Below are 24,119 nucleotides of genomic sequence, written 5' to 3'. Positions count from 1 at the left end.
ATACACCGGTGTTATAAAATTATCAACAGACTGGGAAACAATTACAGCTCTGATGTATTGTGTGGCAGAAAGATCTAGGTCATTGAGGTCAACAAGCTAGCCAGCTAATGCTAGTCACTCCAGTGTCACTTTTTTTAAGGAGGCGATGATGAGTCACTGATGAGTCCCGGCTCAACAAGGGAGTCAGAAAAACGACATCAAGCTCTCACACCACACAGAAACACAAGATAATGTTACTGAGCACACCTGTTAGCATCTTCGTATTTCCCGTGAGAGGGTTGGACACCCTAACTTACACACGGCACCTTTAACCATAACTAACTTGTTCATCCTTCTCAATCAGCGAGGACGGTACTTCTACCATCCATGGAGAGCACAGCACACTCTGAACTCTAAGGACCTACTTGGCAATGAGAGCGGTTCTACTGTTGTGGGTCATGTGGGCATCCAGCCCCATTCTTCTGTACCACACTCTGAATGCACTCTTTCACAGCAGCGCGGATTTGTGACGCAGACGGAATGCCCGAAAAAAACGAAAAACAAAACAAAGAGGATCTTCAAGGGCGGACGGTTCGGAGACAGGCGCGATTAAGTTAACTCACAGTTAACACACAGAAATAGAACCACACCAAACACAAGATACTATTTTGACATTACTGAGGGATAATTAGGGAGATAAATTATGCCTAGCAGGATATTGCGCAGTCACTAATATAATCAACTTGACCTCCATGCCCTTTTGTCTGCGTATCGGACCTGGAGGACCAGTCTGCATCGATCTATGACTCGTGTCGCCTCCATATTCCAGACAAACCCCTCAGTACAGAAGGTGCATAGCCGTGTCCTTGCCCCCTAAACAAGCCTTAACGATCCGAGCTGCTCTCCAAAAAAGATGCCCACACCTGCGCCAACACGTGCATCAGATGTGACATTCATGAGCGCAGCAGGACGTGTACAAATCAGGGCCATTATCATGATTCAAACCGAATAAATCCCACCTCACTCTGCGTGTTTTCATCCTTTCAGCTGTTAAGGGGCTGCTCCACTTTAGGTGGAAACAGCTGGATTTATCAGTAAACTGTTTGTAGGGCGCCAGCTTTAAATCTTTGTGCAGAAGACCTCCCGCGACACTCCAAGTTTACATAAACCCTGGAGGTCTCTGGACATTATTCCTCAAGAGCAAAACATTTCACTTTGCTAATGTACAACTACACTTAAGTAATCTTTACCCATCTACTGGAGAGAAGAAGTGACGTCTGCGGCAACAGCTAACAGCCTCATTCCCGTGTACATTTGTCATTAAAGAAAACAGCCTCTTAACTGTGTGTGACTCAGCCTGAGGACTATCTGTGACCTTTTCACCTCCGCCATTGCCTACGTGAGAATGCATTGATGTGTAAACTGTTTAAACAAAGACACACACACATGCGCTCTACATTCTCATCATGGTGGTGGAATTTGTGGTCCAGGACTGAGGCCAAAGAAAAAGTGTCCTCTGATAAAACCATGTTGCTATTTTAAATAGGAATCAGCAGTCCACACATGGCAGTACTTTGGATAACGGCGCGTGCCCCTCCAGGTATGTAACAGATGCTTTGGTGAGGCGGCGGGATGTTCACGGGAGGTGATGACTTTGACAGGAGGTAGACATCAAGCCGGGGCACAGAGAGAACTCAGCAGTTCTGAATAATTCAAATATGACATGAGGCGGTTGCTTTTTCTCCTCCAGCTCTTTCGCTTCCAACGCAAATTTCCGATGTGAAGGACACAGGCGTGACATAATTTCTTGTTTGTCTGTTTGTTTTTCTTACTGGAATCCCGTATTGCTGTCAGCCTTTGATAACCTCCTGCTCTTTTCTGCTGACATGAGAATGTGAAGAGAGTGCCAGGAAGCGCAGATTCAAATTCATCACCCCTAATTTTACTCTTTGCTGTGTCATGCTACAGAGGAGTGACAAATCAGAAAAAACAACAACCCGGTCATCAATTATCAATCACCAATAATGATGTACTGTGAGTCTTGCAGCTCATGTTTTTGACCCAGATTGGTTCCTACCCCCCTAAACACGTCTCCACTCTCTTGCACGTCATGATCATCGCGCTTCATTTGTAAATTTGCAACAACAAAAAAATTCAATAACTAACAATTTGTGAGAAGATTGTGTTTTTGCAGCTAAGATTTCAATAATCCACGGAATCCAAAACTAATAATTAATCAAATAAGATGCAACATAGAGAAATCATGTGTCTGTTCAAAAGGTCCATGTGAAGTTCCGTGCGACAAAGGCGATCTAAAAGCAGCAGAAGCAGCACACAACCTGACAGGAACATTCTGAGCTCTTACCTCTACCCGTTTTCTGCAACATTCGCGAACAGGTGCCGCATCTTTCAAAAACATTGTGGGGGGGGGGGGAAGAAAAAGTAAAAGGAGAAGAAGAAAGAACGAAAGAAAGGACAAATATATGCCCACGCGTCACGGCTAAACTTCACGGTGAAATCCAACAGATCCAACCCACCACCCCGAGCAGCACGCGGGGGTCCGTGTCTGACAGACGTGAGCTGCTGCTGCTGCTGCTGCTGCTGCTGGCGAGTGTGTGTGAGAGAGCACTCGACCCCTGCACACTTTGCATCACCGCTGAGCTTTCTGGCAAAACCTTTTATTTACCTCCCCTAAGGATATAGCGATAGCGTGAGAGCCCGCAAGGACGCGCCTTTTTACGCACAAGGGTGAGAGATTAAATATCAACCCATGCATGCATGCATCACCCCCCCTCCGCGTAAAGCCTGTAAATAGAGAACTAAAGCCAGTGTAGCAAAAAAATCATGACCGTAACTCACTGGGAAACTCCATAGCGGCATAGCCCATCACAGGGTCCTCGCGGTTCGGCAGGGGGTCCGTCTATTGCCCATTTTTTTGGAAACGAAGCTCTTTTGTGGATCTGCTGCACTTATCCGGTAGGTGTTTCTAAAACCTGATCCTCCGATTTTATATTGATGACTATGAAAATCAAGTTGCATTGTTTTGAAAATGATGACAATCTTAACAACCTCCCCCCTCCCTCGAAGAAGAAAAAAAAATCTTTCATTGTTATCCAAAATAATAGGCGAAGTCTGTCCATGTTTATACACCATTTGTGCTAAAAAGTAAATAACGTCTTAAAAAAAAAAAGCCACACGTACTTCCCCTGACTATTAGGGGAAGGGGGGGGGTTGTTCTAGAAGCGGTCATTAACACACGAAAAAAATAATCGTAAAGTTGTCAAAATAAGGTTTTAATGCAGAGTTTATCACGTGACCAAGTGCGTCCAGCTTTTATCACAAACGCACGTCTTTCCTGCCACCTGCGCTTGAAATATAAAGTATGTACAGGTCGAGCGCGTTGGCGTGCTGGACCTATGGACGTCCTGGACCTATGGACGTCTACACATTCTTTTACCAGCATGCTGAGTATCTCAACTCAGAAGGGCGGAAACTCTTCACCCGAAGCTCTGATGCGTTTCAGCATCTCTCAACCATATGAGAGAAGGAATATAACAATGTCATGTTCCTATTCCGCCAGTTTGGACGTCACACCACAAGCATCGTATTATTAGTTCAACATGACAGTAACCTAAGGGGATTTAAATAATCCTACATTAAAACTCACAAGACTCATTATTGAGAGATTATTTAATAAAATCAGACTAAATCTTCCTGCAAAGGCCGGTGATGGGCGGCAGCTCCTCTCAAATCATTTATGAGTCAGTTTGATTGGTTGAGGCAAATGGCCCCTGAAAACATTTGAATACACCTGAGTTAATGAATGTGACGCTGAAAACGATGTAAATGGGACAAAGTGACTAATAACAGGTGCACGGGGGCAACAAGATGAATGACCTCGCTGCTCCTGGACTACCAGAAAGACTTAGAGACAGTTGCGTGTTCAAGGTTTCCCTTCCATCAGTGTGTGTGACCACCGTTTGCATTTCGTAACGTGATGCTTCTGCTTGGCAAAGAATGAATGAGATTATTGATCCAAGTTTGTGGAATGTTGTCCCATCTTACCAAAAGATTCCAGTCCAGTTCAGGGATGTTTCTCTAGACAGGAACACGCTGACGGTCCAGAACGTCCCCTCACGATCTACAAACCCCCCTTGGTCCAGGAAACTGGAGTTATCTCTGACTTTGTTTCTCAGATCAAACTTATTGATGACTTCAGTATTCACCTGAATAAGGTCACTGAGTCAAGCTTACCTATTGATAACTTTGGTTCTGCTCTGTACGTACTCACAGCAGTGATAAGACCCTGGACTTGAATCCGTCCCACAGATTAGAGCCGCCCACCCTGAGTGACTCCTCCGCGTCGTGCCGCAAACATTCCCTTTTAATGTCTCCTTATGTTTGACCTGGGGCTGTACCGCACTCACACCCTTTCACAACCAGATTCCTTCTCTTAAATTCCCTCCTCTGGGTTTTTCCAATTGTTGGTTCTGTCTGAACCAACTGGCCCGCGATCTCACAGTTTTGCGTTCATCACTCACTCACGGTTTGCCAGAAAAAACAGTACATTTCAGATCCTGCGGTGAATCTGATTTGGTGGTTTGGAACCAATTTCAGTGAGAAGGCTTGGTTCAAAACAAGGCTTGGGAATGGAACTTGTTCCCTGTTGGTTGGAAAGGCCCCTCCATCAGTGAGCAACTGCCTGGGGTCCTGGCTCCTTTGGCACACGGCTTCAATTCCATCTTTGCTAACCCTCTGGATTGAGTTGCATCCTGATTTACAGAACAAGTGTGACTGGACAAAAACTGCTGAGGGCTCCTGCTTGGTCAGAGACCTGGGAATTCTAGTTGACAGTCACCAACTCAAAAAGCCGCCGTCTTCAGTTGTGCACCTTTTACACCTCAGGAAATGTTGACAGTCCTGACCCAGTCAAACGACCTGCCTCCTTCCAACTGAATACAAGTCCTGGTTAAGTCAAGAACGCACACCTCGACCCTGGGAATCTTATCTAGCTGTACAAGGGTGTGTCTCTGATTTAATCAAACCTTATGTTGCATCTCGTGATCGCTGCAGCTGGCTGCAGGGCCTTTTCTGCTGGAATTACTTCTCTGGTGGCGTCAGACAATCAGACTTTTTATGAGGTTTCCTCCCCTTCTCTTTCTAACTCTGTATATTTCTTTCTCTGTGTGTTCTGCTCAGGTTTCCATGGATGAGAGGTTGTGTAGCTGCAATGGCTAAATGACCCACTTTCAATGCTTTACATGTTAGAAATCTCTAGTTTTCAAAAAGATGTCATGTTCTATTCAGTGAACATGATATCTTTCAACTGTGTCTTGTGTTTCCTTTCCCACATGCCCCCAAGCCAGAGTGGAGAGCAGGTCCTGGGGCTCAGGGCCGACACACTGACATCTAAAGTTGCTCGACGTTGGAATCCATCACTCATATTTTTGGGTAATTTCTCATTGACTAACCTTCTAGTTGCTCTTTTGATTACTTTCAACATGGCTGCCCTGGAAAGCTCCGACCAATCTTATCTTGAACCTCAACTGTTCAGTAAAAAATGATTCTGATTCTGTCACTTTTTTAGTCAAACTTTAATCCAAAGGTGGGTTCTCTTGTTATCCAGCAGAGGGAGCTCTACAAACCCCATCAGCTTCACCTGTTGCATGCCCTTTTACCTTTCAGTAAACTAAGCTAATGGGGTTTTTTTTACAAATGGAGGATGACAGCGTTCCATTCTGAGCAGTCGTGGCACTACAACAGCTGAGCAGGAGCATGTACAAATATTTCTGGGTTCTAGATTATGCTAAAGGCAGCAGTCTCAACTCCTCAACGACATGGGGTCGGCCTCATCCGCTAATGTTAGCTTAGCACCTGACTGAGGAAGCAGAGGCTCCACAGACGAGCGGAGCAACGCCAAGTGTTGGGTCTTGTTTAACGGTAAATTATCGGGAACACTTGACCTCAACTGGTCCCTTGCCAGACGTTCATCACAAGTATGAAGGAAAGACTCAGCATCATAACTCTGTAAGTCATTGTCACGCAGAAGCCATCACGCTGTTGAGTCGTATGCGATGTTATAGGCCATAAAGATTGATTTACAATTGAGTTGCTGTCACTCACTATATTAAAAGGGCTGTTCGGGTGCATTTGAATGTTTTGCATGTTTTGCAATGTTTTGGATTTGAAACTTGATTTTTTTCCCCTTTTTTTACAGAAGGGACAGAGCTAGTTTCTGAAGACATTTTCTGTGAGAAACATACAATGCAGTAACTAAATTCTTATTCATATTCCATCAGTATTGCCTCGTTATAGTCAGAACAGGTAACAACCCAGCTTCTCTCTGCGGCGCTGGCTAGCAAGGCTTTTGTCCTACCTGGCAAATGAACAGGAGTTTCATCAGCTGACTGCAGGCCAGGAGAGGGAGCGACGCCGCTCGTGTCTGCCATGAGCTGCTGCTGGCTGCCAGTGTCTGCGCCCACTTGTTCAGCCGGTATTCAGCTGCCTGCCTCAGGATTTGAATCGCAGTTTCCTCTGTGGTTCATTCATGATGAAGGATCAAAAGTCTGCAGGTGAGCATGTTAAAGAGTTATTAGTGTTTGGCTGGACTCAGTAAAAGCATTTCTTGCCTTCATTTATATCACACAAACTATTAATACACAATTCTTTTCTGTGGTTCTAAGTCTTCTACACTTTTCCATATAAAATAACAAGCCTATACAAATAAATTAACTCTGTGACAGCCAATCAAAGTGATTTAAACTGACTGATGCCTTTCAAACGGGGTCAAACCAGAGGTGTGCCGACTTAAAATACTTTGATAAATGAATTAGGGACTTTTTTAAACAGTGACAAGCAAGTCGCCAAAGAGAATGTTTCATAACGACTGTACGGATACATGTGCACTACTGTCTTTATGGGCTGCTGGTTCTTAATAAAGAATCCAAGATGGAGCTGGATCAAGTGTGTAGTATTTCTTATTTTTCTCCACTCTTCCTCAGCGAGGACTTCTCTCGAGGACTACTGCGTTGTCTCAAAGCCTCTCGTATACTGTGCAGTACCTTGTTAGGGACCGTCAGCTGGCTGTTCTTGATAGGGCTGAACAATAATCAGCTTATCGAAATCAGAATATGGCGTGTTGGGTGAGCCTACCCAGGGGGATCTGGACGGAGTCAGGGAAGTCTCAAGTGAGTGGAGCTGACAGCCTGAAGATATATGATTTGGTTAAAGATATATTCAGAGATGCTGTAGTTTAAGGGGACTTGTGTCATTTGTCCTACTTTCTAAGAGTTAGAATCTAATGAATGACCCAGGACAAACTGTTTTTTTCAAGTTTTGGGGGACTCAACAGTTGTATAAAACAGCAATATTAGACTAACTTGGTTAAATAAAGTTAAAATGATCCCGTATTGGCATCCAGAAACAAAACTACAAGTAATCTAGGGAGGGGCAAGACAGGCACCTTTCTCCCATAAGGCAAAGCCCACTTTCTGAAACTCTGTCAATCCCTGATCAAGAGATCACAATATTTGCCTGCATACATATTCTACAGCCACATTTGTGTGCAGATTCCCTCAAAAACAACATTATTACCTGCAAGTCCAATTTTAAGAGGGAGGTATTAACTCAAACACACAATATTTGACTGCCAAGGTGTTTACTGTACCCGCTGTATTTGTTATATCTTGGCATGGTTTTATGTGGATTTGTTCACAAGAATCATCGCTTTCAAATGATGAACAGCCCGACTAGTGAATTAAAAGTGAGACTGCTGCATAAGAGAGGTAAAATATGAATCATGTCAGAAGGAGGATTATTCTACTATACTCTGAATGATGTTGCAGTTGCGAAATATCAGACAAAAATACCTGCAGTCATTTCCACACCATTCAGCTTCGGAACACTACATTTCCCACTGCCTTGAGGCTGCTTTGAGTCAGAAATATGGTAGAATAGTTCGCAATATACATTTGGATGGGACTACAGAAATGTTCAGCTAAGTCCGTAGTGGACCAAGCCAATGGCTGTGACCCAGGTACATGGAGAGCAATCCAGAAGCGGTAAAAATACCCATGCTATCATGAAAAGTAATGATCTAGTACAGGAAGATGGAGGCTATAGCAATGCATGTGTTCATGTAGAGTGCGAGTCATTGTAGTCAGTCGTGGTAACATTCTTGGAATAGTAGTGACCTGATATTGTTTCACTGGGATGCAATAAAACTAATCAGTCAACGGAAACCAGGACACAGGATAGCGTCACTTAGTTCACAGCTGCGTATTGTTATTAACTTCATGGCTACAGTCAGTAATCACTCTGGTAAATGTAAACATGTTATTCGATGAGAACGTAAGCGCATGATATGAGAAAAATATGGAATATAGCATTTTCCACACTTAAAAAAGTTTTCTGTATGTTGTGTGTGTATGTCACAAGTCCTCACCCTGACCTTTGACTGACCCTGTGGAGCCAGGGAACTATATTGAAATTTCCTGGAAGTCTCCTGTGTGTGTGTGTGTGTGTGTGTGTGTGTGTGTCATAAAGGGGGGGGTCCTACAGAAGCTATATAAGGCTTTTTCAGCAGACAGGAAGTTTGAATGCATTATCAGGAGCCAACATGCAATGTCAAGTGATATACATAGCTTCACTTGCACAAATACTTACTGATGGGAAAAGAATGTGCATGTAAAGCATGTGGGAGGTGCATGCACAAATAAGAGAAAAAAAAAAGAGAATTGCTGTAGATATGACATCTGCAGAACAAAATCGGATCATGTCATATAATATCTAATTTCTCAGGGGCAGTAATCACAACTTTTCTTCTCAGACTTCCTCTCTTTATTAGTACCTACATGCTGTTTGATATGAGTCATCTGGAACAGTCGGTGGTCACCTCGGTGCTAAGTTGAAGACAATGTTGACAGATTGTTGCACTGTTTGCTCAAAGGGCTGTTTGCTTATGTCTGAACCAACATGAGCGAGGGGAGAGGGAGACAAGGTACGTGCCGCGAGCCATGCTTCATGACCAGGGCAGGGGATTGGGGTGGGGGGTAGGGGATGTGTGGGGAGTGCGGGGGCAGGGGAGTCCAGTCACACTGACTCCTCGATTGGACTGGGGCACGTTTCTTGAACTGAGGATCATTTTAAAAGAGGGAGGGATGTAAAGCTTGGAGAAGATACCACATGTTATTTCTTTATGTCTTACTAGTAAAAAACAACAAAAATCAAAGGTGTGAGGGAGGGGGCGTTATTATTCCATGTAGAGGGCAATCAAAGTGCACAGCTTTTACATTGGATTGTGAGGTGTGTGTGTGTGTGTGTGTGTGTGTGTGTGTGTTTCACTTTCTCAACCATGTTGTGGGCTTGCAGCCAGCTAGGTCTACTCCTCTGGCGCGACACAAGACAGGAAGTTGACACAGAAGAATGGGGGGACCGACTGTGAAGGACACAGGAGACAAGGTAGGAGCCACTGGCGAGGTCGGAAGTTATTGTTTCAGCATCCACAATGAGAAGAATCTGATCCCTCGCTTGAATATATTGTGATCTCTCAGTGATGGCCAAGTGGTGGTGGGGGTGGGGGGGGTCTCCTGGGACAGGAGCCACATCACTGGCATTTAACCCCCTAAACACACAAATGAATAAACAGGTCAGCCAACAACAGTGTTATTCCTATACAATGCGAAATTTCGGTTTTCTCATAATAGAATTGGTTCCATACTAGATCATAGTCCCTAGGGTTCTTTTGCACAGGACAAAAATACCACCAGTTCAGTACCAGTTCCAATCTCAGGGTGTCTTAACATGTAACCTTTTGTAAGAGAACTCAGTTCTCTCCGAGTGGATGGGCAGAAAAAGGACTTGGTTCGTTACGCATTCACATTGGCAGTTGATTGGAAAGAGGACTTGTTTCTGGTCCTCTTCAGTTCTGATGGCGTCTCAGTCCAACTTGTGGTCACACCATCTGGAGTTATACCATGGCTATCAGAGGGCTACACACAATCATTTGGAGAAAAAAAAAAGAATTTTGCAATCTCATGACACTCACTGACTACAGCTAAATTTGCCTTCCTTTTTATTATTATAGAAAAGTTATATTTTCAGCCTATGTTGAGCAAGTAGGACAGTGCTCCCTATTTTTCATTTCAATTTTTATCTGGACACTCACATCTTGTGTGTTCCCCTTAATTTATTGTTTTCTTATTTGTATCGTTACCTTGTGACTGTATACCAAATGTATGCCATGTTTTTTTCTTCGTCCATCCATGTTCTCCCTCTTCTCCTGTTGAGGGTGGTGGGGGTGGAGCCTATCCCAGCAGCCTTCACCCTGGACGGGTCACCAGTCCATGGCAGGGCCAACACATAGAGACAGACAACCATTGGCTCTCCCAGCCACGCCTACGGTCAATTTAGAGTCTGGATTAACCTGGTCCCTCTTGATGTCTTTGGACTGTGGAGGAAGCTGGAGTACCAGAGAGAACCCAGCAGGAACAGGGAGAACATGGAGACTCACCCAGAAAGACCCCGTGCTCCAGCCAGGGCTCCACCCTCAACCTTCTTGCTGGGGGGCCACAGTGAGGACCACTGCACCACTGGGCTGCCTTTCTTCTTAATAGGATTATAATTTTGCAAATAAATAATTTGTGTTTTGAACTTGACTATCAGCATTTCGCAAAAAACATCTTTTTCACCTTTGCCAGCCTTAAGTGACTCCTCAGACGTGTCCTGGTCCACCAGCTGCCCAGTGAGCAATGGTCTGCTTCTCTCCCTGTCACCAGCTTGTCTCATTTGGTATTTTTTTCTGCCAAAAGGCCAGAGCCTCATACCATGTTATCCAATAGGATACTTATCACTTCTCATTTCCACTCCATGCACTTCTCCCCTCTCTAAGATGTCCTGTCTGGTATTTCCTTGACTTGATGGCCCCTGGCTGTAAGCCCTGTACAGTTTAAGATTACAGGTTTCCAACTCCACTAAACGTGTGGTTATGAACGCATCAGGTTTTTATTTTTTTCCTCATTTTGTTTTTGGGTCGCATTTCAATTCACGCTAAACAACGTGATCCTGTCACACAATCGTCTAACATGAAGAGATAATCTGATTACAGTAACTCAGATTACAGTCATAGACATTTAGTATTGTGTTTCAGTGAAACTTCACTCTTCTGAGTGGAACTAATGTTTTGGAATATTTCTCTTTAGGCATCTTATATTTGAAACTGAAAACCTAGTGCTGTGAATGCAATTCATTCTGGCATAAAATGACAATATGGCCGAGCCAACGTGCTATGTGACGTGTGTGACATTGTGTATGTGTGTGTCCTGTTATAACAATGGGAATCAGGTAAGGTGGATTCTCCCTCGTATACAAACGCAGTGGACAAACTCCGATACGAGGACTGGAGACTAGTGCATCCAAATAAATACATGAGGGCCAAGTGAGAGGAGCTTCATCGAAGAAATATACAAGTACAAAGTACCTGAAATAAACAATGTGGGAAACTCCTTACCTTACCTGGAAGTATAAACTGCTTTATAGAATGATGGAAGCGAGATAAAAGTAACTGGTGCTGCACTAAGAAAAGTACTCACTCAAAAGCACGCTGGGGAAGTGTGGAAACCTTCAACTAGCTCTAAAAAAAAAGACACACAATTATTTCTACTAATCAGAGCATCGTGTAAGAGTCTTTTCCTCCTTCTGAGGTAAAAAGATCTTGAGGATGCTCCCAAATATTGCTCCCCTAAGTCCAGGATTACTCTGGAGTACTGCACCAATGTGTTGTCCAACAAGCCATCCGTTTTTATATAGGCAGAAAATGAATCTTGTTCTACGTAGGAATGAAAGTAACTGTTGTTCACTGCAACTTCAGCATCAACGTGCGTAAGCTGCATGACTGCAGGCAGAAACAGGCAAACACATGTAGATCTGCTGTTGTGGCGGTGGATCCTCGCACCCATCAATGACAACCTGCTGGTGTCAGCCGCTCATCCCGTATAGATAAAAGGTAAGCAGTTACCGGGGGAGTCTTATCCACCAGCAAGGAAATAAATAACCATGTTACTCAATAATAATTGCATGCAATGCCTGCAGATAAAAACCCGCAAAAAAAAAAAACCCAAAAACAAAAAACAAACAGGTTTTGAGGAGAAAACATGCAGATCCAGAAGAGTGAAATCTACATTCAGATCTGGAAGGCTTTTACCTATCATTAGTGGACTTTAAAGATCCAACTAAGAACGAACCTGAACAAGTCAGGACGTTACACTTTCTGTAAGCAAAACAAAAACAAAAAAAAAGACCAACAGAAGCTGCCAACTAGTATTGTACAGAACATTTGCTTCAACAGCACAGGGGAGAACTTGTTCCGTGGCACTCTGACCCTGAGTGGCTTTAAACTAACAGCGATGTGGTCCAGCTCAAATGTAAATCACTGTAAACTGTACGCATTGCATGCTGCATGGACCAACACCACCAACCAGCCGTGACGAGTCGCCTTTTGTTACTCTCCCAGCTGCAAGGACGGACCACGTGTGGTGGGACTATGGACACATCAAGTATTTATAACAAACAAATCAATAGAATGCAAAACAAACAAATACGGACTCCTGAAGACAGTTCAACTGATGTGAAAACAGATAAATGCTAATCCTGCTTCTGTTACCCCTCAAATTTAACATGGTTTAGTCCTGGAGCTCTTAAAAATAGGTGCTACGGCTGGCCTCACTCTTCTCCCTGTTGAGGAGACAACAATAAAGGTCTGAGCCCGACCTTATCCTCCTGTCAGAGCATTGCATAGTTTAATAATTGTCCCAAGACTATCAGGAAATAGACTGCAGCCTACAACGCATCCTACACTTGAACTGCATGTTCATGTTGACTACAGTTTATTTTTTTGTGTCTCCTTAAAATTTATACTCACAGAATGAAGCTGTCCCTGAAAAACACAGAACTTGATTGTTGCCGCTTCTAAATTCAACCGTTACTCAAAAGCACAAGATTGCACAATTGCGCAACAAGTCCAAATCTACTTGCTCGGATTCAAGTATTTCATTCAAAGAAGTGCCGTGAGAAACACGTGAATGCTTGCTGATATGAATTATTCTTGGGATTGTTTTCTAGAGCTGAAAATATAAACCAGCATGACTAAAGCCCAGATAAAGATCATCTATAAAAAGCCATTGTTTTTCCATTTAAACAAAAACACAGATTTAGAAGTAATAAAGTGCTGATGTCACCGACCGGACCCTACGCAGTGAAACCTCGCAGGTTTCCCATTCGGCCTGTCACATTTCCTCTCACGGGACCAGAGAAGTGTTTCTTCGGCAGCCAGGGGACGTCAAGCACACACAGGTAATGGCTGCAGAGCCGTCCCATTCCGACCCCGCTGTCTGTTTACTCTTCCATTATGATTGTTGCCTCCGACATACTTTATGTTCCATTGTAGTTCCTTGACCTCCTTGTGGACGTTCCTCATGGAGGTGTTTTCATGGCTAACAACCCGTTATTCAGTCCCAATTAAATAACTCCACCTCATTTGTCGCTGAGAAGATTTAGAATTTTTTCCCCCTATGTTTGGGTATGATTTCCACAACATGTATGCAAGAATGACTGAGCTGTTCTGGCTTCAGAGCCTCCTAAGTAGGAAGGAAGTCACTGGCCTGCCATACATGACGATAGAATTATACCACATGCAAACCCAGACGGTTGGCAGCATGATGTTGTGGCTGGAATGAAGAACGAGCAACGCAGTGCCTTGAGGCTTTCGTGCTCAACTTTAATGTACAAATGAACATCCTGTAGATTCAAGCGCCTGTCAAACAACTTCATACAATCTCATTACTCGTACTGCACATTATATAGTTTCTCAATTGCTGTCTTTGAAGAATAGAATAGAACACAACAGAACAGAAAAGAACAGTGCTTCACTGTACACCATAGTGGAAAGTTGTCTTTGGCTCACCAAAGGAAATACATTTAAAAAAAAAATTTAAAAATCAGACAATGCTTAAAGAGCCGACTAACAGTAGGACCAACAGAGACGATGGCATTTGATTTAAAGCAGACACGAGAGTCCACACCTGCGCTGGTGTCAGCCATGATTACATGGAGCAGTTAGGATGCTGATGGTACTCGCCTTACAAGATTTGTTACTGATATGTTTGGGTGCTGGAGGAGCCCTGTAGTGCCTCCCAGAGCTCAACCTGGCTGCAAAGAGAGGGAGAGCCATCACTCCCTCACAGTGAAAACCTGGTTCACAGACATTTGAAGTGAGCCAGCTATTTGACTGGCCATGACTATATCACCATGGTAACATACACTGCAGACCTAACCTTGCTCCAGAGCGGGCTAAATCGCCGTGGCTTGTCAGGTGACATCCCGAACAACACTAGGAAGAATTGTGCCGTGATATTGACTTACACGCCACCCATTCAATCAAAGGTGATTGTCGCCAGATCTACACATGCTTTTACTGTTGACAGCTGTCATCTAGCGCTGGCTCCATCCCTTTCGTGTAAACATGCACGAGACACATCAAAATGATGCCAGCCGCGTTTGGTGTGAGCATTTGTCAGGTGCTTTATTATTACAGCATCATCGGTTCTTTCTGTAGCTGAGAGGATGTGTGATGCAGCAAAATATCCTCCGGGGTTCATGGTAAATACATAAATCCCTCATGTGGGCGCTTGATCTGCAAATGATCTGAATCGTTTCCAATCATGAGGATGTGAAAGAGAATATCAAGATATTTCATCTTGGAAGGTCGACCGTCTCTATACTCACCTATAAAGCTGGAAAAGATTCGTTCTGGTGATGAACTGACAGGCGGCCGAGCCAGTGGGAGCGTGGCAAGGTGTAAAGAGGCCCAACAGCTGTTTCTGCCTTGCGCTTTGTTACTGTAAAAATATATGCACAATTGATAAGTAGCTGAGGTCACAAAAACAGTTCTCAACTGTTGCATATTGTGCAGGTTGTATTTAGGGGCAGAAAAACCTGTTTCTGGCTGAGTTGTTGGTCCAGTGTTTCTGAAGCAGTTGCCAGCGCCACAGCAGTCACACACAGAATGGTCGCCTCCCCCTGCGGCACGCCAGCTGAACCACAGCAACAACCTCCGGTTACGTCAGAAGCCCAATCATGACAAACTGATTTACAACCGAGGGTCATCGACAGTTGAGTAGCCCAACCTGAACGTGGGCCTGTGGAAGAAGCAGGCCTTATCCACGCGGCTTGGCGGGTTGTGTTTCAGAGACGCTCGAAGGTTGCAACTGATGAACACCTGGAGGAAAAATTCAAATGTGCATCAGAGTCAAGAATCATTCCAACATGCTTGTAACTTGTATATTTGGAGCTAAAATACTAAAATGATTTGAAAACATCTGCTTTATTTTCATGTCATGTGACTGCTGATGAGACTTCAAGATGTTGCTACCTTATAATAATTATAACATTCATATTTTGACTTTATGGTCATTGGCAATATGTGTAAAGGGAAAACAGATGAAAATTAGCATTGTGCGTTTCAAACAAACGAATAAACAATCTAAACTAATTGGGAGCTATCACGGTGGATAGCTACACGTCACACTGCCCTTGTATCCTTGTATGAAAACCAGCTGCAATAGTGAGCAACAAAACATAAAATAGCAACCTCTGTGCTAAAATGATCCTTTGGGAAGCTATGAACCTCCCAGCTACTGCAGGTGTTGTTACCCGTTCTCCAGACTCCTGCTTAAAGTGGAAGGCTTGGACACTGAAGCACAGAGAATTGTCTTGCTCCCTGAGAAGGAATTTAGACGATGACCCAGGTAAAACACTGTCCATGAGACATCTGTGAGGAAAGAGCAGATTAGATTCCAAAAGCAGCCTCAGATTTAAATGAGGGCTTCTGAGAACCCATCGTTTGATGTTTTTATGTACTTTTTTTTTTAAACACTGGAGGAAAACCTTACTGACCCATGCTTGGTGATAAACTCGTAGCTTGGCAAGGAGGAAGGATCAGGCTTTAATGTAGCGACACACGAGTCAACATAAATGAGGAGAGGTGGGTGCAGCGGCGCCTCCACACTGGCTTGCAGATACACTGCTTCCCCCTGCTGGTATACTGAGGAACTACGAGGAGAGCTACAGTCACCTGCATGAGGGCAAACACGTTCCCTATGGATTCCTGGTAGATTTAATATTTCCCCACATAATCAGAGATGCGGTCTAAACATGACGTCACCTGTCACGGTCCAAAGGGAGAAGTTCAAGAGGCCAAAGGCACTGATAGTGGAGGCCATGGGGAGCCAAGTTGGGGTCAATGGTTCTCCAGTTACTGTCTGTTTTCTGTGCTGACACAAAGGTACAAGTCATATTTAATTAGGAGAGTTTAGCAACAGTGTGTAACCTGCTAATGTCGACGCTGCATACAAAACACGCCGATTGTGGAGTAATATGGTATTAATCATTATATGTTTTTAGACTGATATCGCCGCTGCCTGTTACTTTTTACTTCTGCAGATAAGTACAGCTAATGCTAGCTACTTTTCTTGCTGCTGAGTAGGTTAAATCGGCAGCATTGCATCAAGGTTTTAAAGACCCCCGTGTGTTTTAGCATTACTTTGCTGCGAGTATGAAAAACCCCTTAAGAGCTGTTTTCAGCTTTGACACGATTCTTTTATCAGCTAATAAAACTATTAAGCTGAAGAAGTAGGAGGATGTAAACCATAGGAAAGGAAGAAAATGGGATATAAGTGGTTATCACGGGAATAAATGGGACTCTCGTAATTAGTATGTAAGTAGCTGTAAACCAAATGTAGTGAAGTGGAGAGAACGTTTAACTCTGAGATTGGAGCCACTCCACCAAAGACCAGAAGGAGAGCTCACATTATTCCCACTTTGTTTACTCTGGTCTTTCCTTCATATTGGTTTTAAAACCTGTTCATTAGTTTAAAAAGGCACTAAAGGGCCTTGTATTGGTCTATTTCAGAGATGCTTTTAATTCTGGAACCAGGAAGTGATTCCACAAAGTAGGACCCCGACATTTACTGCATGTTCTTTGAACACTCAGCTGTGCCAGAGGAGCTGAAAATGCTGACATTTTAAAATCTAAAATATCTCAGTTTGGCATTCATACAGTGATTCATAATTTGATGGGTTTATTATGTACACACAGTATTTTAATCATTATAATGTGATCAATTCTTGCAGCTTTTATGTATTTTTGCCACAGTTAACAAATCAAGTTCTTAATTTCATGTTGCCATTTCTTGACACTTATAATTGAACCAAGTTTTTATTGTTTTATTAGCCATTTCTGCTCACCTTCGATCGTTTGGTGTGCGTAAGTCTTCATGTCCGCAATATTTAACTAATGTCTATCTCCTCTACTTATTCAAACACTGGAAAAGCACTTAGAATTTAAATTTATTTGTTTGAAAGGTGCTTTAGACAGTAAATAAAGACTGACACACTGATGGTGCAGTACTCTTGCAAATGTACTCAGGTACTGTTGGTCATGCCTGGGGTCCTACCTCTCATAACGGCACTGGACAGGTATGATGGAAGCCTCTCCTTTAACTATCCCACCACCTGAAGATACAGGAACCACAGCAGGTCTCAGCAGCAGCTGGTTGGAGTACACCAGCCACTCACCATCCACCTGAACAGAGCAGAGTAAAGACAGTCTCTAGTTTCCCTGATTGTTTGCTTTTCCCAGACCTCAACCTTTTTTTTTTTGTCCCACCACTTTTCCATTGCTTGTACCTGAACTGAGGAAATTAAAAATATTAAATGTCTTTAAACTGGAGTTTACACATCAAATATGGCTGGAATGTTTCTCACTATGAAGGCTAAGTGAGTGCCAACTGATATTTTTTTCTAGGGATAATTATGATTAAGAACTCAAAAACTACAACAACTGCAAACTTTAAAGTTTTTTTGTTTTGTTTTTTTTAAACGTCCCATGTATAGAAGATCTTATACTTTCACGGTCATACACTGGACACGGTCCCACATTCCTGTAGTCCGACATGGAAGACCATTTCTGACCCGGACTCTTCGGGGCCACAGGAGTCCCGTTGTGTTGAAATCCCGCCCAGCCGCAGATATTCCGGTTTGAACGGAACACGTTTCTCACGGAAAAAACATCGCGCGACTGTTATTTTTACTTTGACCTCTTCGCATTTTATATCAATTCCAAAGCAGTCCCGAGTTCCAACGGGAGACAAACACACAGCGGAACACAAAAGCGATATCGTGAATATCGATAGTGTCGCCATATTGCGAAGGAAATGACAGCAGGTTAAGCTAATCAGCGCGAGGAACCAGGTGAATGCTGATTAGCACCTGTGGTGCCTTCCCAGTCTAACCGAAACGTCGTAAATATGAGCTCCATAGGCTATTCTCGCAGAAAATGCTAATATTACTAATCGTCTATAAAATTAAAAACTCTGAAAAATATCATATTTTATATGTTTTATATATCAGTATATACATAGATATGTCTACAAATCGAGCCATATTAATTGTGGCACATTTCTAAGGGAGTGTTCTTTGTCCGAAAGCTTTGTTCCACTTTCTTTTATGCAGATGTCGTTAAACGAGAAAATATCTGAGTTTACCAGAAAAAGTATTTCTTCAGTTGTGATCAAGTGTAACCAATGTAAATCATTAAATCAGGTCGATTCACTGAAAAAATAAAATAACTAAAAGAACAGATGAGCTTTTGAAAACCTCAGTAGGAACCAAGGGATTGCGGAACTGAAGTACATGGAAGGACAGTTATTGCAGTTACACCCCGTTCCGCGTATGCGTTGAACAGCTGTGTGAAAACGAATCTTATAAATTCGCTCAATGTGAGATATTAAGTTGTCAAAATAGATCAAATATTTCCAGCGGACGGAAGTTACAGACTGGGGAGGAGGTTTGGCGGAAGAAGCGGAGTTGATGGCGAAGGTTACACCAGAGAATGTTCACGTTGGTCTTCCTGCTCCACTTGTAGGACCTGTGAAATGTTCTCTTATAAAAGGAGACTATCAGTACTACTATTATGGCTGTGATGGGCAAGACGACAGAGGATGGGGATGTGGTTACCGCACCATTCAGACCATGGCCTCCTGGCTGTGCCACAACTGGGCTCCTAAGGGCCAACCCAGGCCCCCACCGAGCCTCCCTGAAATCCAGCAAGCCTTAGTCTCCATGGGTGACAAGCCAGGCTGGTTTTCGGGCTCCAGGGAGTGGATCGGGACCTTTGAAGCCTCTCTGGTTCTTGACTATTTCTATGATGTTCCCTGTAAGGTGCTCCATGTCAGAGGTGGGGGAGCAGAGCTGGAGCAAGTTGCAGTAAAAGAGCTCCATCAGCACTTTGAGAAGCATGGGTCTCCTGTCATGATGGGAGGGGACAGGGACAACTCCTCTAAGGGGATATTAGGTGTGTGTACCGAGAACAAGGGCAGCTACATGCTAATAGTCGACCCTCACTACTACGGATGCCCGCTGGAACGGGAGGAGGTGCAGCGGCGAGGTTGGGTGGGGTGGAAAAGAGTGTCATCTCTGGATCAGTCTTCGTTTTATAATCTGTGCATGCCTCAGACGTGCCAAAAGAAGCTTTAAAACAAACATGGGACTTCCTCACAGATGCATCGGCGTCAATGAGCTATGCTAGATGGAAATATTTGTTATTTTCTTCACTGCATTTACTCACAAGATTTAAGATTTTCCATTGGAAACATGTTTAGAAATGATCCCATCCTCCCCTGTAAAATCTCTTATAGATTAAATTATAAATACTTCTGATTAATTCATTAATGTTTTCTGTAAACAAACAACTTTTTGAATTTGATTCAAATTCTCTGCAAATAAATATTAATATCAATATAATTGTCTTTTTTTTTAAACATACAGGTATTACTCATCATTTGTCAGTTAGGATGAAGAAAGACGTAGTAAATTCATACTTTAAAGGTGTTCCACGTGTTTTGTTTAAATCGTCACATTGTTTACATGTATTTTTCAATGTGTAAATATGATATAAACCTGTTTTATTTCTGATAATATTAAACTGTAAGTGTTGGCTATACAGTTGGAAAAATAAAATCACTAAAAACATCCAATATCGTTACTCTGTCAGAAACACATTTTCTTTTTGGTTTCATTCCTCAAACAAGTGCAGATTTTGGTGCTTTTTAAGATTTTGCACCTTCATCCTGGTGCAAATTACATGATCAGATTATCCAGTTAGGATTAAGGATTATTTGATTGCTGAACACTGATAAATGGATATAAATTGATTACAAAATACACTTTTATTTAGATGCCTGCAAATGTATGATTTGTTTTTTCATTGTCACTTTTACGCGTTATGATGTTGTCTTTGCCTCCCTTGCAAAAGAGATTCCCAGTGGGAAATATTCCTTCTTAAAAAAAATTCTGATAGAAATAACAAACTGACTCAATAAGGTTACGTTTGGGAAACAAGATATAGAGCATAAAAGCTTCCTGGTCATCAGACACAGCAGGTAGAACGCCACTTCAAATTGAGGCGGAACACAACACGACTCTTAACGCTGCAAAAAATGTAAAAGTCCTAAAAAAATATTTTCCAAGTCTGCACTTAACTTTACAACCCAAAAATTTCCTGATCCGTTTGAACTAGATAAGTTGTTCCTTTATTAGTCCCATGATGGGTAAATTCACAATGTTGCAGCAGCAAAGTGGAAAACCCATGAGCAAAGCCTCTGATTTATGACAATAAATTTAATTCTCAAGATTTCCAAAAATGCCTCGATGTTTGAAACGAGAGACATCGAGTTGCGCCAGCAGCCACCGCTGCTCTTGGAGCTGTAGCTGCGCAGGACACATCAGAGCAGGAGTTAAAGTACAATTCTGTATGGATGGATAAATGACGACAACCCATTTTTATAATTCGATCTAGAAAGAAATAATTTCACTGTATGTATGAGGAAAAACTCATATAATGCTGCTATGGTGTGTCCTTAATCTGACTAGACCACACTAGATGTGATAAACATTGTGTGATTATGAATTTGTGAGTGCGTGTGTGTGTGTGTGTATTTCATGTGGAATATTCTATCTAGAACTTCAGCACTTTACATTTATCAGAATTAAGTGTCTCTCCATCCATCGTCATCTTCCGCTTATTCCTTACTAGTAAGGGTCGCGGGGGGGGGGGGGGCTGGAGCCTATCCCAGCATCAACTGGCGAGAGGCGGGGTTCACCCTGGACAGGTCACCAGTCCATCACAGGGCCAACATACAGAGACCAACAACCATTCACACTCACATTCATACTTACGGTCAATTTAGAGTCTGGATTAACCTGGTCCCTCTTGATGTCTTTGGACTGTGGAGGAAGCTGGAGTACCAGAGAGAACCCAGCAGGAACAGGGAGAACATGCAGACTCCACACAGAAAGATCCTGTGCTCCAGCCGGGACTTGAACCTGGAACCTTCTTGCTGTGAGCCTTAACCACTGCACCACCGTGCAGCCTAAGTGTCTCTCTTTGTTTAAAAACCCATATTACTGGAATCACAAGAAAAGACTCTGGAGCAGTGGCGTATCAGTAGCACTGGTGAGCCGTGTGCATTTGTGGGTTATAGTGGTTCAATATGGAAATGTCTATATTTGTTCTTTCTGTTTTGACTCTTTTTTTTAATCTTTTATTAAAACTAATTAACACCATTAGTAATAACCAAGCTATTACTCATTTCCATTTAATAACTGAGTCACTGAATTAATGTCTAATCAAAGGTTGTCTCAGTTGCCAGGTTTAATGAGGATCATCTGGATTTATAATCTACACTCATATAAACCTACCAACTTTGATCCCATGAGCAGCATGAGCTTCGCATATAATTTCAATTGATGGTGGAAAGTTACTGAGAAAACTTCTACTCAAGTGCTGTCCTTGAGTACAGTGTCAATTCATTTCTAATTTAATTGAGTATCTGTGTATTAGGAGACTTTGTACTTTTACTCCATGACATTTATCAGAACCCAGAGAATTACTAGTTTATTGACACAGAAAGTTTTGTTTAGAAAATACGACAAAACCTAATAAATATGATGAACTTTCACACAGTGGGGTGGAATAAGTACACAGTTCCTTTAAGTTGGTCAGAGTGGAAATACCATGATTGAATACTTCTCTGAGGCGGCACGGTGGTGCAGTGGTTCGTGCTGTCGCCTCACAGCAAGAAGGTTTCGGGTTCTTTCAGTTTGCATGTTCTCCCTGTTCCTGTGTGGGTTCTCTCCAGTACTCCAGCTTCCTCCACAGTCCAAAGACATCAAGAGGGGACGAGGCTGATTGATACTCTAAATTGACCGTTGGTGTGAATGGTTATTTGTCTCTATGTGTTGGCCCTGCGATGGACTGGCGACCTGCTACAGCCCCCCCGCGACCCTTAACAGGAATAAGCGGAAGAAAATGGATGGATGGATGGATGGAATACTTCTCTGGTAAAAGTAAGAGTCTACATTAAGAACTAAGAAAAAGTAGTAGTGAAAAGTATTTGATATTGTGTTTACTTTTAGTGTCAAATGTACATCTACACCTGTGCTCTAGAGGGTTCGGCCCTGCAATCGCTGACCTCTACAGGTCATGTTACATTTGTGTGCTGAAACTGTCCTCGTCGTCATCGTCCTCCGCTTATCCGCTTGGTCCGGGTCACGGGGGCAGCAGCCTCAGCAAGGAAGCCCAGACTGTCCTCTCCCTGCCACGTCCTCTAGCTCTTCTGGGGGAATCCTGAGGCGTTCCCAGGCCAGCTGAGAGATATAATGCCTCCAGCGTGTCCTGGGTCGCCCCGGCGCCTCCTCCCCATCAGACATGCCTGGAACACCTCCTGAGGGAGGCGTCCTCACCAGATACCTGAACCACCTCCACTGACTCCTCTACATGGAGGAGCAGCAGCTCTACTCTGAGTCCCTCCTGAAGGACTGAGCTTCTCACCCTGTCTCTAAGGGAGAGCCCAGCCTCCCTGAGGAGGAAACTCATTTCGGCCATTTGTATTCACCATCTTGTTCTTTCAGTCATTACCCAGAGCTCATGACCACAGGAGAGGGTTGGAACGTAGATTGACCGGTAAATGGAGAGCCCTGCCGTTTGGCTAAGCTCCCTCTTCACCACAACAGACTGGTTTAGCACCCACATCACTGTGGACGCCGCCCCAATCCTCCTGTCAATCTCCCGCTCCATCCTACCCTCACTCGTGAACAAGACCCCGAGATACTTGACCTCCTCCACCTGAGGCAGGACCTCCCCCCCAACGTGGAGCGGGCAAAACACCCTTTTCCGGCTGAGGACCACGGCCTCAGACTTGGAGGTGCTGATTCTCATCTCAGCCGCTTCACATTCGGCTGCGAACTGTCCCAGCAAGAGCTGGAGGTCGTGGTCTGATGGAGCTAAGAGGACTACGTCATCCGCAAAAAACAGAGATGACATCCTCCCGCCTCCAAACTCGACCCCCTCCACCACCCAACCCTGTAAACAGTGTGGGCAAGTCTGGCCCACACCAACTTGTGAGCAAAAAGGCTTTTTTAAAAATGAAAAAAAGTAAATCTGGTAACTTTCCAAGCAGACTGTAACAACCAAATATTTATTTTGAGTAAATGGTTGGTTCTCAAGGGCTGCACGGTGGTGCAGTGGTCAGCACTGTGGCCTCACAGCAAGAAGGTTCCGGGTTCGAGTCCCGGCTCGGGCACGGGATCTTTCTGTGTGGAGTCTGCATGTTCTCCCCGTGTCTGCGTGGGTTCTCTCTGGTACTCCAGCTTCCTCCACAGTCCAAAGACATCAAGAGAGGACCAGGTTAATCCAGACTCTAAATTGACCGTAGGTATGAATGTGAATGGTTGTTCGTCTCTCTATGTCGGCCCTGTGATGGACTGGAGACCTGTCCAGGGTGAACCCCGCCTCTCGCGCGTTGACGCTGGGATAGGCTCCAGCCCCCCCGTGACCCTTAATGTGTAGGAATAAACGGAAGATGACGATGGATGGATGGTTGCTTCTCAACTTTTGTTTCCAGAGTGCAATTTGTCTTTGTGTGACCCTCACAAACAGTATTCCTGAATCCCAGGAATTATTATTACAACTAATAATAATTTTATAATGCACGATAAGTGCAGATTCAACGTTGGTATCTGCCCTGTCA

General features: G+C 43.6%; 3 protein-coding genes and 1 long non-coding RNA gene across 11 annotated transcripts in view; 2 read left to right on the top strand and 2 right to left on the bottom strand.

Annotated features, from left to right (window-relative positions):
- epoa (erythropoietin a) overlaps nucleotides 1–2,885 on the bottom strand; it is an 8,442-nt gene extending 5,557 nt beyond the window's left edge. The window contains exon 1 of one of the 2 annotated variants that reach the window (XM_086198049.1): nucleotides 2,839–2,885. In XM_086198049.1, the coding sequence (XP_086054175.1) occupies nucleotides 2,839–2,866 (28 nt within the window). In that variant the 5' untranslated portion in view covers nucleotides 2,867–2,885. Of the gene's footprint in view, nucleotides 1–2,344; nucleotides 2,530–2,838 lie in introns of those variants that run through there. The other variant, XM_086198050.1, reaches the window with a different exon arrangement.
- A 3,413-nt stretch (nucleotides 2,886–6,298) lies between these two features.
- On the top strand, nucleotides 6,299–11,237 carry LOC147238397 (uncharacterized). Its single transcript, XR_015111901.1, has 3 exons — nucleotides 6,299–6,551; nucleotides 9,349–9,438; nucleotides 10,267–11,237. It is a non-coding gene; the product is annotated as an uncharacterized LOC147238397 (long non-coding RNA).
- Nucleotides 6,414–18,281, bottom strand: LOC147238396 (zona pellucida sperm-binding protein 3-like). Of its 7 annotated transcripts, none has more exons than XM_086198044.1 (9): nucleotides 17,952–18,281; nucleotides 17,487–17,614; nucleotides 16,196–16,299; nucleotides 15,928–16,105; nucleotides 15,685–15,802; nucleotides 15,159–15,250; nucleotides 14,968–15,065; nucleotides 14,758–14,870; nucleotides 6,414–6,545 (listed from the first exon to the last, which is right to left on the bottom strand). In XM_086198044.1, the coding sequence occupies exons 1-8, from the start codon at nucleotides 18,231–18,233 to the stop codon at nucleotides 14,758–14,760; spliced, it is 1,113 nt and encodes a 370-aa protein (XP_086054170.1). In that variant the 5' UTR covers nucleotides 18,234–18,281; the 3' UTR covers nucleotides 6,414–6,545. The 7 variants fall into 7 exon arrangements, with proteins under 7 accessions (XP_086054170.1, XP_086054167.1, XP_086054172.1 ...); XM_086198041.1 differs by lacking the exon at nucleotides 6,414–6,545 and adding an exon at nucleotides 8,832–9,601; XM_086198046.1 differs by lacking the exon at nucleotides 6,414–6,545 and adding an exon at nucleotides 8,832–9,601 and having other exon boundaries at nucleotides 17,938–18,112.
- A 447-nt stretch (nucleotides 18,282–18,728) lies between these two features.
- ufsp1 (UFM1-specific peptidase 1) lies at nucleotides 18,729–20,057 on the top strand. Its single transcript, XM_086197443.1, has one exon. It carries the CDS (start codon nucleotides 18,901–18,903, stop codon nucleotides 19,564–19,566), a length of 666 nt encoding a protein of 221 aa, XP_086053569.1. The 5' UTR covers nucleotides 18,729–18,900; the 3' UTR covers nucleotides 19,567–20,057.
- The last annotated feature ends 4,062 nt before the right edge of the window (nucleotides 20,058–24,119 follow it).

The sequence above is a fragment of the Aulostomus chinensis genome, chromosome 24, assembly GCF_037954235.1.
Source record: "Aulostomus chinensis isolate RoL2024-O1b breed Wild chromosome 24, RoL_Achi_v1.0, whole genome shotgun sequence".
In the NCBI taxonomy this organism is placed as follows: Eukaryota; Metazoa; Chordata; class Actinopteri; order Syngnathiformes; family Aulostomidae; genus Aulostomus; species Aulostomus chinensis.
The sequence above is the reverse complement of the archived record's forward strand: the minus strand, read 5'-3'. Positions and strand labels throughout refer to the sequence as shown.

Excerpts from the sequence above, each read along its gene's own strand:
- LOC147238396 (XM_086198044.1), bottom strand. The coding sequence starts at position 18,233 with ATGGCGACACTATCGATATTCACGATATCGCTTTTGTGTTCCGCTGTG. Across the intron at positions 16,300-17,486 it reads GTCCAGTGCCGTTATGAGAG|AAAACAGACAGTAACTGGAG; the intron begins GTAGGACCCCAG and ends GTGTCAGCACAG. Across the intron at positions 15,066-15,158 it reads TTCCACAGGCCCACGTTCAG|CTGGCGTGCCGCAGGGGGAG; the intron begins GTTGGGCTACTC and ends GCTGTGGTTCAG.
- ufsp1 (XM_086197443.1), top strand. The coding sequence starts at position 18,901 with ATGGCGAAGGTTACACCAGAGAATGTTCACGTTGGTCTTCCTGCTCCA.